An 18457-nucleotide genomic window follows, 5' to 3' on the forward strand; every position below is an offset into this window, starting at 1 on the left:
ATCTTATTTTACACATCTTATTTGAAAATCATTTTCATACTCACTCATCTTTAATCTTAAGTATTTTAGTTGCTTGTCTTTTATTTTATTTTGCAAAACTAAAATCCCATCAAATATTTGGAGCTAGGTTAGAATATTCTTATTTTGTTTGAAATAGTTTCTTTTGATGTTAGTCAACTCCCATGGGTTCGACCTTGCACTTACATGAACACTATATTCCTAAACGATTCGTGCACTTGCGAGTATAAATATTAAAACACTCACTTTTGAGGACAACAAGTTTTTGGCGCCGTTGCCGGGGAGTTGCTAGAAAGAAACAATCTTTCTACAAGGTAAGTAATATTCTTCTACTAGTTATTTTTTTTTTCTCTTTCTTTTCTCATTATCATCAAAAAAAAAAAAAAGGTTGAAAAAAAAAATCGAAAAAAGGGAAAGTTATACATATTTATACATATATATTGTTATATATTATATATTATATAGTATGCTATATATATACATATTTATTGGTAGTTGATGGCATTTTGTGCCTCCTACATATATACTTGTTAGTTGAGTGCATTTTTGCCTCCTAACCTTTCTTTTCTTTTAGTAGTTGAGTGCATTTTGTGCCTCCTACGTACTTGATAGTTGAGTGCATTTTTGCCTCCTATTATATCTCCTCTAGTGATGGCATTAATGCCTCCTAGCTTTTATTTTTGTTTATCATTTTAGTTGATGACATCTTGTGCCTCCTAAAATCTTATTATTATTACTACTACTACTACTACTATTATTATTATAGTTAGTTGATGGCATTTTGTGCCTCCTAACTTTAATATAACTATCTATCATTATTATTGTCATTTTTTATTGTATTTATTTAGTTGTAATCTTATTTACTTTGCTTAAGAAAATACTTGAAAAAAAATTAAAAACAAAGCTTGTTCTTTCAACATAAGCAATTTTTGCTTAAAGGAAATTTGGCAAAGTTCCCATCCACACTTAATAATTAACCCCGGGGAGTTGTTATTAAGTCGTGAGTAAGTGGAATCAAATAGGCCTGGGAACAAGTCAAACTAAAAAAAATTGAAAAATTAAAAATTTACAAAAAAAATCATAATCTCTTTGTGTTATAAGTATGCTCTGTGGTTGCGGTTTATAACTGATCTTCCACATCAGAAATTTGTCTTCTTGAGATTATTGTGTGTTATTTGTGTTTCTTTGTGAAATTTGTGACATTGCATGCATCATTGGCAACGTGATTCTAAAAATCGTTTGGTAAAAAGAGTAGTAACTTTAGGTGAAATTGAAAGTGTTTTTGAAAAATTAAGCATAATGGAACAAGAACCTAATATTGCCCAAGAAAAAACACTACTTGAATATTTTTCACCTATTTCATCTAATGCTCCATCATGCATTGTTTTGCCTACTACTAATGCCACTCATTTTGAACTTAAACCTTCAATCATTCAATTGTTGCCTTCTTTTTATGGTTTAGAAAGAGAAGACCCTTACATGCATGTAAAAGATTTCTTAGATATTTGCTCAACTTTTCGTTTTCAAAATTTTTCGGATGAATCGGTTAAGCTTAGGTTGTTTCCTTTCTCTTTAAAAGATAAAGCCAAAGCTTGGTTAAACTCACTTCCAACCGGAACCATAACCACTTGGGAACAACTTTTTAATAAATTTCTTGCCAAATTTTTCCCCATGTCCAAAACTGATAATTTAAGAAGAGAAATCTCTGAATTTTATCAAAAAGATAATGAAGAATTTTATGAATGTTGGGAAAGATTTAAAGATTTATTATTAAAATGCCCCCACCATGGTTTTGAAAAATGGAGACTTGTAAAATATTTTTATGATGGTTTAACCCCTTCAAACCGACAAATGATTCAATCTATGCATACCGGAAAATTTTTGAAATTACAAGGGCAAGAGGCTTGGGAAGCTCTTGAAGAATTATCTGTTAATTCACAACAATGGAATTATTCTGAGCCTAGGTCTAGAGCAAATAATTCACCCAAAAGAGGAGGAAAATATGAAATTAAAGAAGAAACTGATTTGAGAACATCTTTTGAAAAATTAGCAAGAAAAGTAGAAGCCTTAGTCATAAGTCAAAATATGAATTCTCATGTTCAACCTAAAAAAGATGTTTTTGCTAGTACTTGTCATAATGATCAATCATGTCCTTCTTTTCTTGAAACATTTTCTGAAGAGGCTAATGCATTACATTCATATGGTAAACCAAATGATAGCCCATTTTCAAACACATACAATCCTAATTGGAGAAACCATCCCAATTTTTCATGGAGACAAAACCAACCACAAATGAACCAAGGAAACCAATTCAACATGCCAAATCCGAATCATACCCAACCAAGTCAACCTTACCCTCCACAAAGAAAGCCTTCCTTAGAAGACACTTTACAACAATTCATGCAATCCACCCAACAAATCATGCAAAATCAATCTCAATCCATTGCCAAACTTGAGACACAATTGGGTCAACTTGCCAATGCCGTAACTGAGAGAGAAAAAGGGAGATTTCCTAGCCAACCCGTCCCAAATCCTAAAAGCCAATATGAAGTAGGAGTCCCAAGTCATAAAGAAGAAGCCAAGTCTATTTCAACACTTAGGTCCGGAAAACAAATTGCCAAACCCGATTACACACCTCAAGTTGAAAAAGACCAAAGCCAACCTCAAAGTTCCAACACAAATGACTTGTCAAAAGATAATGATCAAATTCTTCCTTCCATTCCAAAAGCTCCTTTTCCACAAAGATTACTTCCACTCAAAAAAGGCAATCAATATAGTGACATCTTAGAAGTGTTCAAACAAGTAAGTATCAACATCCCATTCTTAGATGCCATTAAACAAATTCCTGCCTACTCCAAATTCTTGAAAGACCTTTGCACTGTTAAAAGAAACACTAATGTTCCAAAAAAGGCATTTTTAACTGAACAAGTTAGCTCCATAATTCAATATAAAAGCCTTGTGAAATATAAAGATCCTGGTTGTCCAACAATTTCATGCATCATTGGTGATCATTTTATTAACAAAGCTTTACTTGATTTAGGAGCTAGTGTGAATTTATTGCCTTATTCTGTTTATAAGCAACTTGGTCTAGGAGAATTAAAACCAACTTCTATAACACTTCAATTAGCTGATCGTTCTGTGAAAATTCCTAGAGGTATTATAGAAGATGTTTTAATTAAAGTGGATAAGTTCTATTTTCCTGTTGATTTCATTGTTCTTGACACTCAACCTGTTGAAAATGCTCATGCTCAAATACCCATCATTTTAGGTAGACCATTTTTAGCTACATCTAATGCAATTATCAACTGTCGTAATGGTGTATTGAAATTATCTTTTGGAAACATGACTGTTGAATTGAATGTTTTTAATGTTGCTAAATCTGTTGAGTGTGAGGAAATACATGAAGTAAACATGATTAACACGGAAAATATGTTTGAAATGGACATGAATGAATCTTTTGAAACTTATGCAAAAATGTTTGGAATGTGTTTAAATGTTGATGATTTTATTCATGATGTCAATTCTTTGCTTGAATCTACCCCACTAATGGATACTGAAAAATGGAAAGCCAAAATTGAACCATGTATTCCATTAGAGCATGTTGAGTCAACTCCTGAACCACCAAAGTTAGATCTCAAACCTTTGCCCGACACTTTGAAATATGCATTTCTAGGAGAGTCTAACACTTATCCCGTTATCATTGCATCTGATTTAGATGAAAAACAAGAAACAAAGTTGTTAGATATCCTTAGAAAACATAAAAAGGCCATAGGTTGGACCATGGGAGACATTAAGGGAATTAGCCCAGCTGTGTGCATGCATAGAATTCATTTAGAAGAAAATGCTAAGCCCTCCCGAGAAAGTCAAAGAAGATTAAATCCAAACATGAAAGAGGTAGTAAGAGATGATGTAATTAAGATGTTAGATGTAGGGATCATTTACCCTATTTCTGACAGTCCATGGGTTAGTCCTGTTCAAGTTGTTCCAAAAAAGTCTGGGATCACTGTTGTTAGAAATGAACAAAATGAGTTAATCCCTACTAGAGTCCAAACTGGGTGGAGAGTGTGTATAGACTATAGAAAGTTGAATAGTGTCACTAGGAAAGATCACTTCCCATTACCCTTCATTGACCAAATGCTTGAACGATTAGCTGGCCATGCTTATTATTGCTTTCTTGATGGGTATTCGGGATATAACCAAATCCCCATTGCCCCCGAAGATCAAGAAAAGACTACCTTTACTTGCCCTTTTGGAACCTTTGCATATCGTCGCATGCCTTTTGGTCTTTGTAATGCTCCTGCAACATTTCAAAGATGTATGATTGCAATATTTTCTGATATGGTTGAAAGAAATCTTGAAGTGTTTATGGATGATTTTTCTGTGTTTGGAAATTCTTTTGATGATTGTTTGCACCATCTTTCTCTTGTTTTAATTCGTTGCAAAGAAATGAATTTAGTTCTTAATTGGGAAAAATGTCATTTTATGGTTAAAAAGGGAATTGTCTTAGGTCATGTGATTTCATCTCAAGGAATAGAAGTTGATAAAGCAAAAGTAGATCTTATTTCAAAACTTCCTCCACCTAAGACAGTAAAAGAAATTAGATCATTCTTAGGCCATGCCGGTTTTTATAGAAGATTCATAAAAGACTTTAGCAAAATTTCACGCCCATTATGTCATCTACTTGGAAAAGAAAATGCTTTTGTCTTTGATAATGATTGCCATGTTGCCTTTGAAAAATTGAAATCCCTTTTAACTAGTGCACCTATTATTCGCCCTCCCGATTGGAATGTTCCTTTTGAAATAATGTGTGATGCTTCTGATTATGCAATTGGTGCTGTTTTAGGACAAAGAATTAACAAGTTACCTCATGTAATATACTATGCTAGCAAAACTTTAAATGAAGCTCAATTGAATTACACTACAACTGAAAAAGAATTGCTTGCTGTTGTGTTTGCATTAGAGAAGTTTAGGTCTTATTTGTTAGGATCTAAAATAATTGTCTATTCTGATCATGCTGCATTGAAATATCTCTTGTCGAAAAAAGATGCTAAATCTCGTTTAATTCGTTGGATCTTGCTTTTACAAGAATTTGATTTAGAGATACGTGATAAAAAAGGTTCTGAAAATGTTGTAGCTGATCATTTGTCTAGAATTGTTGTTGAAACTAATCATGATTCCACCACTATCATTGAAACTTTTCCTGATGAACAACTCATGCATGTATCTTCTTTTCCTTGGTATGCTGATATTGTCAATTATTTGGTCACTGGTGAAATTCCTTCTCATTGGTCTAAACAAGATAAATCTAAATTTTATGCTGAAGTGAAAAATTTCATGTGGGATGATCCTTATTTGTTTAAATATTGCCCCGATCAAATAATAAGAAGATGCATTCCAAATTGTGATCAATCTAAAATCATATCTTTTTGTCATGATCATGCATGTGGTGGACATTTTAGTGGTAAGAAAACTGCTTTGAAAATTTTACAATGTGGATTTTATTGGCCTACTATTTTTCATGACACTTATATGCATTGTAAATCTTGTGAGCGTTGCCAAAAATTAGGAAGTGTAACTAGGAGAAACATGATGCCTTTGAATCCTATTCTTATTGTTGAAATATTTGATGTTTGGGGCATTGATTTTATGGGTCCATTTCCTAATTCTTTTGGTAATTTATACATTCTTGTTGGTGTTGATTATGTGTCTAAATGGGTAGAAGCTATTGCATGTCACACTAATGACCATAAAGTTGTGCTTAAGTTTTTGAAAGAAAATATTTTCTCACGATTTGGTTCACCACGTTCCATCATTAGTGATAATGGTACACACTTTTGTAATAGGCCTTTTGAACATTTAATGAAACAATATGGCATTACACATAAAGTCACTACACCTTATCACCCACAAACTAGTGGCCAAGTTGAAATATCAAATAGGGAGATTAAGCACATCTTAGAGAAAACTGTCAACCCCACTAGGAAAGATTGGTCCCTAAGACTCATTGATGCATTATGGGCATATCGTACTGCATACAAAACGCCCATTGGAATGTCTCCCTATAGACTTGTTTATGGGAAGGCATGCCACTTACCCGTTGAGTTAGAACATAAAGCCTATTGGGCTATTAAGCAACTAAACTTTTCCTTAGACAAAGCGGGTGAGAAAAGAAAGCTTCAATTGAATGAGTTAGAAGAGCTTAGGCATGATGCATATGACTATTCGAAAAAGTATAAGGACCGAATGAAATTTTACCATGACAAAAACATTTTGAGAAAGATTTTTCTCCCGGTCAAAAAATCCTTTTATACAATTCTCGTTTGCATCTCTTTCCGGGAAAGTTACGCTCTAGATGGATAGGTCCATACATTATCCGCACTGTTTTTCCACATGGAGCCATTGAAATTGAAAATCCTAATAATGGTAATGTATTCAAAGTTAATGGACAAAAATTGAAACCATTTTTAGAATTGAAAAATGTGGAAGTGGATGAAATCCTCCTTGAGGATCCGATTTACCATGATCATTGATTGCTCTTATCAATTATTGGTAAATGTGTGTTTAATTTATGTTTTAGATTAACTTTTTCTTTTGATTTTGTTTCCCTTTTGTTGCACTCTTGACATTGCTCCAAGATGAGGTATGACCATTCTAAACTCTCAACTCTTTTACTTTCAATTTATATTTGTATTTTGATACATTGAGGACAATGCATAAATTAAGTTTGGGGTGGTGAGTACCTATGGTTATTTCTTTCATGTGCTTAAAAATGGTAGAGTATTATTTTTCACTTTTAAAAATTGTTGTTTGGATGCTAAAGTAGTTATATTATATAATTTAAAAAAAAAAAAACAAACAAAAAAAAATGTTTATTATTATTTTTCTAGTAAAAAAAAAAAAAAAAAAAAACCAAAAAAATATATTTATGCCCTAAAAAAAAATTAAAAAAAAAAAAAACCCTTTGGTGATATTCCCTTTTCCTATGATAATACCCTTGATTGAGTTTGATTTTAATTTATAAAAATATGAATCTCTTTTAAGCTTTATTTTTAATTCTTGGGTCAATTTCGCTAAAACAATCAAATTTTGAAAAAAAGAAAAATTATTCATCTTGTTATGTGAAATAAATATTTTGTTACAATAATTTTTTCAAAATTCACATAATAATTTGATGAATAGATTTTAGATTTAGAATTTAAAATATATTTTCAAAGCAAGATTGACTATTGAATTAATTAGATAAGCTTAATTTTTATTCATATTTTATATAAGCTATTTTCAATGTGCAATTTTTGAGGACATTTTTGATATCACCAAAATAAACAAAAAAAATAAAAAAAAATGTGTGTTTTTAATTTTTCTTTTGCTTGAGGACTAGCAAAATTTTAAGTTTGGGGTTGTGATAACTCTAGAAATTAGAGTTATTTTTCACATTTTTTTTTAGCTAAAATTGGCTTAGTTCTTAAGTTTTTAATTAATTGAGTAAGTTTTTAATTATTTTTGGATTTATTAGCCTTATATTTATTTTATAGTTTATTATATGTTTTTATAATTATTTTATGATAATATGTTTTGTGTTATTTATTTTAAATTTTATTTTAGTTTCTAATTTACTTTATGTATTTTTAGGTGTAATTGGTGGTGAAGATTAGGAATAAATTGGAGAAATATTGAAGAAATGGGGTCAAAATACAATTTTAAAAGCAAAATCAAATCAGCCCAAGAAGAAGCCCACTCTCGGTCAGCTCTTTGACCGAATCTGAGCCGTCCATTTGATGATCGGAGCGTCCGGATGGGCGCGTGTGTCTCACCCCGACAGCAGGAGCGTGAGCTCCTTTTCTCTTCTCTCCAGCCTGCACGAATGGGGCCCGCCTGGAGTCCCTCTTTCCCAGCTGGTCCCGCCTCGTCAGCCTTCCCAGCCAGCCAGCAAGCGCCACGCATGCACCCAGTCAGCTGCAGCAGCCAACCAGCCCTCGCCAAGTGTACCTGCAGAAGAAAAAGAAGAAGAAAAAAATTGACTTGTTATTTGCTTTTCTCTCAACCCAAAAAGATTTAAAAAATATAAAATACCAACATTTTCTCCCACACATTACACATAAATACCTATTTACTCTTCCCAATTTATTTCACCTAAATAAACATTCCTAATTTATTTTTACCCTATCTTTTCACTACTTTTTTCATCCAAACAAATATTTATTTTTTCCAATACTCTTACACATACTCTATTTATCCATTCTCTTCCCAACACTAATTAAATTAATCATTTTATTTATTTTATTTTGATTAATTTAATTCTCTAATTTTGCCTATAAATATGGTGTTGGAAGACCATTTCAAAACACATCTCTTCACCCTCCTAAACACCTCTTCAACCTAAAACACTTCTCCATTCCACACTCTTCATTTTTACCATTTTCTTTCTACCATTTTTACACTTTGAAGAGCATGTCAAGTATGTTTATCTTTTGTAATTTTTATCTAGTTATGAGCTTCTAATCTTTTTTCAAGATTATTAAGATGATGATGAAGCAAAATGTAACTAGATAGTATTTATGTTTGTATGTTGATTTCCCATTTGTGCTATAAAGTTCATGGATTTTTCTATCAAAAAGATGTCTTTTTCATCTTCAATATCATGTATTTTTTATTGTTAAAGCATATTTCTACTTAGTTCTTCATTATGCAAAAATATAATACTCTTTGATTAAATGTCTTTCATTAAATTGTTTACATCTAATTCTTAGAATATAAGTGTTATATTTTGCCTAAACATAGTTTCTTTGATTTTGTGTAGTTTCATTAAATTGTAACACATTTAATGCTTAGAAATTATACATTTTATAAGTGAAGAAAAATCCTACCTTTTTGAAAATAACTTGTACTCAAATGAAAAATATATTTTAGAAAATATGGTGAGATTTATTTCAACTATATCTAAAACTTGGGAATCAATATACTTATAAATATTATTGAACTTGCATTTTGTGGATTCTAATATCTTAATAATCTTATTTTACACATCTTATTTGAAAATCATTTTCATACTCACTCATCTTTAATCTTAAGTATTTTAGTTGCTTGTCTTTTATTTTATTTTGCAAAACTAAAATCCCATCAAATATTTGGAGCTAGGTTAGAATATTCTTATTTTGTTTGAAATAGTTTCTTTTGATGTTAGTCAACTCCCATGGGTTCGACCTTGCACTTACATGAACACTATATTCCTAAACGATTCGTGCACTTGCGAGTATAAATATTAAAACACTCACTTTTGAGGACAACAGTAATAGCCTAATCCTCGTTAGTTGTATTGACTTAAGAATAAGGAAGAAGATTCCTTTTCTTATAGCTCTTACAATAATATCTTTGAATATATAATTCTTAGATAGCCTTAGCTTATAGCGTTTCGGCGTATGATTTCTCCTCCCTTGCCCAGTGAACATTCCTCACTATTTATAGGGCAGGAAACTTGAGGAGGAAGAGTTTCCTCTCTCGTTACAAAGCGCATAAACACAAAGATCGTGGGATCATTGCTGAATGCTAGGATCGTGGGATTGAGGCCGTATACACCGATAGTGGAATCGTGTGTATGCCATATCCACGCAAGTTGATCCCTGAGTTATAGGGATTGAGCTGGTGACTCACGAAGTGCTTGGCTGAATTCATTAAGTGTTGCTCATTCTGCACGGCTCGTTGAGTATTCCATCATGGACATGCCAGCGAGGTATCCTACTCGGCATGTTGATCCGACCAGGTGCTCTAAGTTGATGCCACGTGTCACCATTCTTGTGATGCCACATTAGAGTGCCAATTTTGGGATAACATTTGCCCCCAAGTCTGTGCGGGACCTCTGAAGTTGCGTATAGACTTCTTCTGAGCTGGCTCGGCCTTTGAAAGGGGACACGTGTCGAGCATGACCGTTCGAGACTCGATGTGAAGCTGACTGGGCGTCCCTTCGGTTTTCGGCTAATTAATGCTCTGACAATTAATATTTTGAAAATCCAAATTTCTCTCTCCACGGCTGACGGTTGCACTCGATTATTTTGATTTCCCATATTTGCTTTCAAGGCGGGAAGTCGAGGTGTCTAAGGTTCCTTTACGTACAGTTACCCTTTTGCCTATAAATACTTGGAGTACTAGCACATTACCTCATTTCATCACCCTTCGTTGTTAAGCAAACTTCAGAGCAAAAAGAGAGAATTTTCTGGCTTCAAAGTTGCTGAAGAGCTTTCAGACGATTTTAGGCTTGCTTGAATCCGGACACTTGAATCTTTGAGTAAGTTTCTGACTCCCTTTATGTTTTTCCTTTGAATGATTGTGCTTTTGAATGTATCTTTGCTGTAGAAAGAACACTGTAGGAAACACTAGGGTTTGAAACTTCTGCGACTCTTCTTTTCCATGTCCTTGCGTTAGCTTTCAGCCGTGAGGCTTACTTCAGAACTGCATTGCGTCTATTTTTTCATTCAGCTTTCTTTAAGCTTCATGAACTTTTTGCCCTAACTCAAGAAAAACTTTCTGACTTCTTGAGTTTAGACTTTTCTTCGAACATGGCTGTTCTTTAATCTGTTCGGTACTCCTGGTCGGCATATTTGCTTGTTTTTTTGCTTGATACTTCGTCCAACACTCATCTTGCGTGTTGTCTTTTGTAGTGAACCCAGGTGAGTCTTGGGAGCCCGAGCATCAAATCGACCAAGAACTGCTCCAACTTCTGCACGAAGTCCACCCTCGTCTTTGTGCTAATCTTCCTTCTGCTTCCGTACCCAGCCATAGAATGATGGCTCGTACGAAGAAAACTACGCGTCTGGCTGACGCTTCTGATCCTCAGGTGGCTCGGCTTGCCACCCTGCCCGACACCGAACAGGATTTGGCAGTCCCAATGGAGGAGGACCGTGAGGGGGACGCTGAAGTCCAGGAGGTTGAGGAGCTGGACGAGGCACGTCCGAGCAGCCCTCCCGCTGCTGAGGGAGAGGAGGAGATTGAACCCCCTAACTATGGGGAGTACAATGAGGCTGGGCAACTTGGTTGCAGGCGTCGACTACGTCACCGAGGAGCTTACTGAGGCGGTTCCTCGTAGGAGGCAGGGTGCCTTGGGTGCCAGATGGGTGTGTCCTTCGTCCAAGATTTCGGAGGCACGCCTCCGTACTCTCGACCAGGACGGATACCTGGGCGAGCTGGACTGCTTCATTCCCACCCACGACAATCGTGCCTCAAACCCTAGCGAGGGGATGTGCGCCTTGTCGGGGGCTCATGGCCAGCAAGGGGCACTGATGGCCTTGCACAAGTACTTCCGGGATGTGGCGGACTTCTTCGGCCTCTGCCCGGCCCAGATCACTCCCAAGGGCATTAAGTATTTGTCCGCCCTCTTCGTCCTCTATACTTCCCAGGAATGGGGAGCTCCTTCTCCCCATGAGGTCACTTGGTTCTTCGACCTGAAGTCTACCCCCAAGCAAGGTAGGTCGAGGTATTTTTACTTCTCTCAGCCAGGCTTCAAGTGGTTGAGCGGGACGGACAACAAGGCCATCAGCAAAATAAGGCATTTTGTTGATGAGTACTTCATGGTGAAGGATCCAAACATCACCAGGACTCGGTTTCAGCAGATTCCGACATATTACCGTCCTCCCCATACTCTTACCCTTAGGGATAGGGCTCAGAAGCTTGCCCGGTTGCCGGCGGAAGACAGGGATATTATCCAGTTGACCTCCGATGCAAATCTGGTGCAGTACGGGCTCTACCCTGAGGACTTTTCTTCTAAGTCTGTGACGGGGAAGAAGAGGAAGTCTGCTGCTGCTCGGCCTGAACAAGCTCATTCGGAGGATGAGCTGATTTAACTTAAGCGGGAAGCTAAGTTGAAGGGAGGTGTCCGGGCAAAGCAGTACGCTCAGGAGTCTATGAATCCTGAAGATGAAGCTGAGGCTGAGCAGGTGACTCCTTTGAGGAGGAAGAAGAAACTCCCGGCCACGCCCAGGCCCGTTGAACATGCTATTCGCATAAGGGAGCCCATTTCACCTGTTTGGCCATCCCATCCTTATGCTGGAAAAGGGAAGGCCGTTATGGCTGAGATAAAGTCGATGTCAGGTGATGATGGACTCCTGACTTTCTGGGCGGGCAGTCACTCTGCGCTTTACTTCTTTTTCAGCTTCTTGGCTTCCATACTTTGTATTTTTTGTTGGTTTTTGCTAATCATGCTGTTTTTGCTCTTGGGCATACATGTCTCGGCAGATGATGGATGCCTTAAGGAAGAGGATGAGCGGAAGCTCTAGCGCCTCCCCTCCGGCCAAGAAGTCCAAGGTCGGAGAGGGGTCTTCAGAGAAGAGGCCTTCTGGAGAGGTCATTGACCTTTTTGAGGAGCTGGCTGCTGCAAATCCTTCTACTCCCCAATCTGCCAAGTCTAAGGAGTCTGGGCCACCAATATCTGGGTCCGAACTGGTCAGGAGGATTCCTGAACGGGTGCAGGCACCAACTCTACCCGTGCCCGTGCTGCCTGAGGTCAAGAAGGGCAGGGAGGTGATGGCTCATCATATGAACCGGCTGGTTCCTGAGGTCCGTGAGCAGCTGGCTGGTGTGGACCACTCATCTTTGGATGTGTTGGTGGGCGGAGTCTTGCAGGAGCTTACCAGGGTTAGTCTTTTCTTTTCGACACTTCCCTTTTAGATTTTCATACTTAGCTTCATATGCTGACCTTTTCCTTTATGCAGGCCGGTTTGAAGCTGGGTTATGCTTACTCCCGGGCTAAATCTGTTGCTTCCAAGAGTACGGCTCTGTCCGACACCTTGAGGGCGGAGGCAGACTCGGCCAAGAAGGAAGCTGAGGAGGCCAGGGCGGAGACTGCAACTATTCGCCATGAGTTGGGTGAGGCCAACAAGAAGCTCTTTGCTGCCGAGAAGAAGGTCATCGTGCTGACAAAAGACCTCGAGGCTGCTGATCACTTTGAGGAAACCATCGAGACCTTGTCTGCTGAAGTTGATCATCTTCAGGATGAGAGGACTTCTCTGCGGCAGGTCCTTCATCGACTGAAGGAAGATAAGGACACTCAGGCGGTTGAGGCGAACCGCTTGAAGGAGAAGGTTGATGCTTTGGAGACTGCCGACCTCGAGCTCTTCTTTGATTTTTGGAAGGCTAATCCCCAGTCCAACTTTGACTACTTAGGCGACGCCAAGGACATGTACCTCGAGTACTGCGCGGTCCAAGTTGCCTTTGGTGGGAAAGAGGTGGCTGCTTCAACTTCCGGCCAAGCTTCTGACCAGGCTGCTGATGCTTCTCCTGCTCGAACAACAGATCCTCCTACTCCAGTCGGCTCAGAAGAACCAAATCCAGAGCCTGGGACTCCAGCTGTTTGAACATTGATCTTTTTATTCCTCCTGTTTATATACATATAATATATGGCCGTAAGGCCTTTAAGACATCATGACCGGCCAAGTGGTCTTTAAACTTGGAATTAATTTTCATTTTTCGGACAACGGGCTGACCGGGCAGCTTTTAATCCCGGTACATTATGCTCTTGTTATCCTTAATGAATTTCATTCTCTGTTTATAATTGCAGTGCAATTGTTTTTGTTTTATGTTTACCAGATGCTTTGTACAGGTATAGGTGCCCCCCAAGTGACCGAGCAGACGTATGACTCTTGGTCACTTGTCTTTGCAAATATATTGCTTTTTTGTTCGGTGTTTTGGGTTCGACCGAACCTTTTGTACGCACTCTAGGTAAATTATAATCATGCTGATTTTTTCGACTCAATAGAATTGGAAATACTATCTTTATTCTTTTATTGATCGAAAATGTATTTGTTACCGTAGTAACTTACATCAGAGCTAGTGATCCAGTAGATCTTTTTAGCTTAACATGACATAAAACAAATAAGAAACTGTACTTTAAAGTGGTCTACCCGACCTGAGTACTTTTGTTTCTGAAACCTTTGCGCGGAGTCCGCCCAAGAGGCCATTCACTTATAGCGAATGTTCAATAGTACTTTAATGTGGTCTACCCGACCTGAGTACTTTGAAATGGTCTATTTGACCTGAGTACTTTGAAGTGGTCTACCCGACCTGAGTACTCATTGGTAGTATTTCCTTAAATGTTCTCCATTCCAGTATCGTGGTACTAAAAGGAGTTGCATTTTTTCGTCATACTTACCAAGTTTGTATGCTCCGGAGTCGAGAACTTCGACCACCTGATAAGGTCCTTCAAAGTTGGGTCCCAGTACGCCTGACATGCTGTCTTTGGTGTTTAGGAATACCCTTCTTAGGACCATATCTCCCACAAAAAATTTCCGAGCTTTCACTTGTTTGTTAAAATACCGAGCTACTTTTTGTTGATGAGCTACCAACTTTAAGTTTGTAGTTGCTCGTTTTTCTTCGATTTCATCAAGTGATTCTGCAAGGAGTATGTGATTGGTACCTTGATCGTACGTCAACCTTCTGTGGGATGGTGGTTCCAGTTTGACGGGCAGCATAGCTTCATAACCGTACGCTATTGAGAATGGTGTCTGACCGGTTGCTATTTTTTCCGTTGTACGGTATGACCATAGAACCTCGGGGAGTTTTTCCGGCCAATTTCCTTTGGCATCTTTGAGCTTCTTCTTTAGTGTGTCCTTCAGGGTCTTGTTGACTGCTTCAACTTAACCATTTGCTTGTGGATGTGCCACTGCGGAGAAGCTTTTGATGATGCCATGGTTCGCGCAGAAATCAGTGAAAGATTGACTGTCGAACTGCTTGCCGTTGTCCGAGACTATTTTGTACGGTAGTCTGAACCGGCATATGATGTTCTTCACTATAAAGTCTTGAACCTTCTTTGATGTGATAGTTGCGAGTGGTTCGGCTTCAGTCCACTTTGTAAAGTAGTTGACTACTACCACCGCGTACTGCACTCTGCCTTTACCTTTAGGTAATTGCCCGATTAGGTCAATTCCCCAGATGGCAAAGGGCCACGGACTTTGCATTTGTGTTAGCTCGTTGGGCGGAGCTCTTGGTATCTTTGAAAATCTCTGGCATTCGTCACACTTCTTTACATAGGCTTTTGAATCTTCAATCATTGTTGGCCAGAAGTAGCCTTGCCTTAGAATTTTCTTTGATAAGCTCTGTCCAGCTGCGTGATTTCCGCAGAATCCGTCGTGAACTTCATATAGAAGCCGTACAGCTTTATTTGGTGTGACGCACCTGAGTAATGGCATTAAGAATCCTCTTCTATACATGATCCCGTCTACGATGATGTACCGTGCTGCCTTTCTTCTCATTTTCTGAGCTTCATTTCGGTTATCTGGGAGTTCCCCAGAGTTGAGATAGCGTGCTATTGGCGTCATCCAGTTCAGAGATGTATCGATCATTTCAATTTCTTCCGTGCCTGTGATGCTAGGCTCTTCAAGAAACTGGATCGGGACCAGGTTCGCCTTGTCACTTATATTGCTGCTCGCCAAACGGGCTAGCGCATCTGCAGTTGTATTTTCATCTCTTGGAATCTGCTTGAGGCTATAGCTTTTGAATTGTGCGAGCAGATCATGTATTTTGCTCAGATATGCTATCATTTTTTCTCCCCGAGCCTCGTATTCGCCAGATACATGATTGACCACTAGCTGTGAGTCACTACAGATTTTGATGTGCTCCACTTTCATTTCCTTTGCTAGTTTGAGTCCAGCGATTAGGGCTTCATATTCGGCCTCATTGTTGGAGGCTTTGAATCCGAATTTGACCGCTGCATGCAGGTGTTGCCCCCAGGTGTGACAAGGGCAATTCCTGCGCCGGATAGCTGATCTGTGGCCGATCCATCCACGTGAAGCTTCCAGGTCGGCTTGCTTTCAGTGCTGGTCAGCTGTGGTGTTGGCTCGGGATCGCCTTCTGGGATGCTTTCAATTTTTCCTGTGCATTCCAACATAAAGTCGGCCAGAGCTTGGCCTTTGATAGCTGTTCGGGGTTGGAAATTGATTTCGTACTGCCCCAATTCCACCGCCCACTTGAGTAATCGCCCAGAGGCATCTGGCTTTTGTAGTATTTTCCGTAGTGGTTGGTCGGTGTACACCCGAACAGGATGAGCTTTAAAATAGGGTCTTAGCTTTCTTGTTGCTAAGATGAGGCAGTAGGCGAGCTTTTCTATCAACTTATATCAGCCTTCGGCCTCGATGAGTCTTTTACTGATGTAATAGACTGGATGCTGCACGCCATCTTCTTCTCTGATTAGTACAGCGCTTATGGCATGCTCCGTTACTGCTAGGTATATCCCCAGTTCCTCACTGTCCAGAGGTTTAGAGAGGACGAGAGGTTTTGCGAGCTGTGCCTTTAGATCTTGAAAAGCTCTCTCACATTCTTCTGTCCACTCAAACTTTTTATTTCCTCGCAGGATGTTGAAGAATGGGATACATTTATCCGTTGATTTGACACGAATCTGCTGAGTGCGGCGATTCGACCAGTTAGGCTTTGTACCTCTTTGGTTTTTGTTGGCAAGCTCATATCCAGGAGGGCTTGGATTTTTTCCGGATTGGCTTCGATTCTTCGAGAATTGACGATGAAGCCTAGAAACCTTCCCGAGCTGTGACTCCGAAGGAGCATTTTAGGGGATTCAGTTCCATGTTGTATTTTCTGAGGACTTTGAAACATTCGTCCAGGTCGTCTATGTGCCCCCCAGCCTCTCTGGATTTGACGAGCATATCATCCATGTACACTTCCATATTTCTGCCGATCTGATCTTTAAACATTTTGTTGACTAGTCTTTGGTATGTAGCTCCGGCATTTTTAAGACCGAATGGCATGACTTGGTAGCAGTAGAGACCCATATCTGTCCAGAAACTTGTATGTTCTTGGTCTGGTGGATGCATCTTGATTTGATTGTAGCCCGAATAAGCATCCATGAAGCTTAATATTTTGTGCCCGGCTGTTGCATCGACGAGCTGATCGATTCTTGGAAGTGGGAAACAGTCTTTAGGGCACGCTTTGTTGAGGTCTGTGAAGTCAATACAGACTCGCCATTTTTTGTTCGGCTTAGGCACGAGTACGGGGTTCGCGACCCAAGCCGGGTAGAAAGGTTCAATGATGAAATTGTTGTTGCGCAGCTTTTCAACTTCGTCTTTCAGGGCTACTGCTCGTTCTTTATCCAGCAGTCTTCGTTTTTGCTGAACTGGCCGTATATTAGGATCGATATTCAGGACGTGCAAAATAATAGAAGGATCGATTCCGACCATATCCGCATGTGACCAGGCGAAAACGTTTAGGTTTGTTCTCAGAAATTTTATCAATTCCGATTTTACTTCGAGCAACAAACCCTTTCCGATTTTTAGCTTTCTGGCCGGGATATCTGGATCGACCTCCATCTCCTCTAATTCTTCCATAGGTCCAACATTGCTGCTTGGGTCCCCAAGTCGAGGATTCACATCTTCATCCTCGCCTTGGGCGGTTTCCTACTTATGAATATTTATTCCCTTGTCCGGGCTCTGGCTGGAGGATATTTCCTTCTTAGCCTTAGCCACTGCAAGGTTGTAACATTCCCGAGCAGATTGCTGGTTCCCTCTAAGACACCCTACCCCGTTTTCGGTTGGGAACTTCAGGCATGAGTGAAATATTGATGTGACAGCTTTTAAGTCATACAAGGCTGGTCGACCTAGCATTACGTTAAAGGCTGAAGGAACATCCAATATCAGGAATTGTGCCATGATAGTTATGTTCATTGGAGCTTTTCCTACTGTGAGCGGTAGGCGGATTTGTCCTAGGGGCACAACTCCTTGACCGGAGAAACCATAGACGGGCTGAAGGCATGGAGTTAAATCCTTGAGCTGGAGCCCCATCTTCTCGTAAACAGTCTTGAACAAAATATTTGAAGAAGCCCCATTATCAATCATGGTTCTGGACACCATTTTGTTTGCTATCTGGACTTCCACGACCAGCGGGTCGTTGTGCAGAAATCTTATCTGGACAGCATCTTCGTCGTTGAACGTTATGGTTGGCTCCCCTGCTCGTGGAACTTTGGGTTTCCTTTCTTCCACGGCCAGGATGACTTCTTCTTGCTCGTACTGAGCTGTGCGGGCATATCGTTCCCGAGCTTTGCCCGTGTCTCCAGCGATGTGCGGGCCTCCAATGATGACTTGAAAGTGTCCATCTATTAGCGGAGGCATCAGATCCTGGTTGTTTTGACCTTGGTTGGCCTTAACATACTTCTGTAGGTGCGGGTTGTTCTTCTTGATTAGAAGTTCTATCTCCCGCTTCAGGTTGTAGCATTCGTTGGTGTCGTGGCCGTAGTCTCCATGGAACCGACAAAATTTTTTCATGTCCCTCTTGCTGGTATCTTTCTTCATGGGCCCGGGCTTCTTGTACGGAATTAGCGACTGAGTTGCTATATACACACTTTCTATATCCTTAGTTAGGATAGTGAATGCAGTGTGTTTGGTGCGATCACGGGGAGTCTGTCCGGGTTTTTTGGCGAACTTTCCCTTCCTCCCGTTCCCTTGCTTGTGGTTAT

General features: G+C 39.3%; 1 protein-coding gene and 1 non-coding gene across 2 annotated transcripts in view; one reads left to right on the forward strand and one right to left on the reverse strand.

Annotated features, from left to right (window-relative positions):
* Positions 1-441: 441 nt before the first annotated feature.
* LOC115716216 (uncharacterized) overlaps positions 442-18457 on the forward strand; it is a 44754-nt gene continuing 26738 nt past the window's right edge. Inside the window, exons 1-2 of the mRNA XM_061106119.1 lie at positions 442-5422; positions 5558-6309. Coding sequence (XP_060962102.1) covers positions 1225-5422; positions 5558-6309 — 4950 coding nt within the window. The 5' untranslated portion in view covers positions 442-1224. The remainder of the gene's footprint in view (positions 5423-5557; positions 6310-18457) is intronic.
* On the reverse strand, positions 1705-1811 carry LOC115708459 (small nucleolar RNA R71). Its single transcript, XR_004009958.2, has one exon. It is a non-coding gene; the product is annotated as a small nucleolar RNA R71 (small nucleolar RNA).

The sequence above is a fragment of the Cannabis sativa genome, chromosome X, assembly GCF_029168945.1.
Source record: "Cannabis sativa cultivar Pink pepper isolate KNU-18-1 chromosome X, ASM2916894v1, whole genome shotgun sequence".
NCBI lineage: Eukaryota > Viridiplantae > Streptophyta > Magnoliopsida > Rosales > Cannabaceae > Cannabis > Cannabis sativa.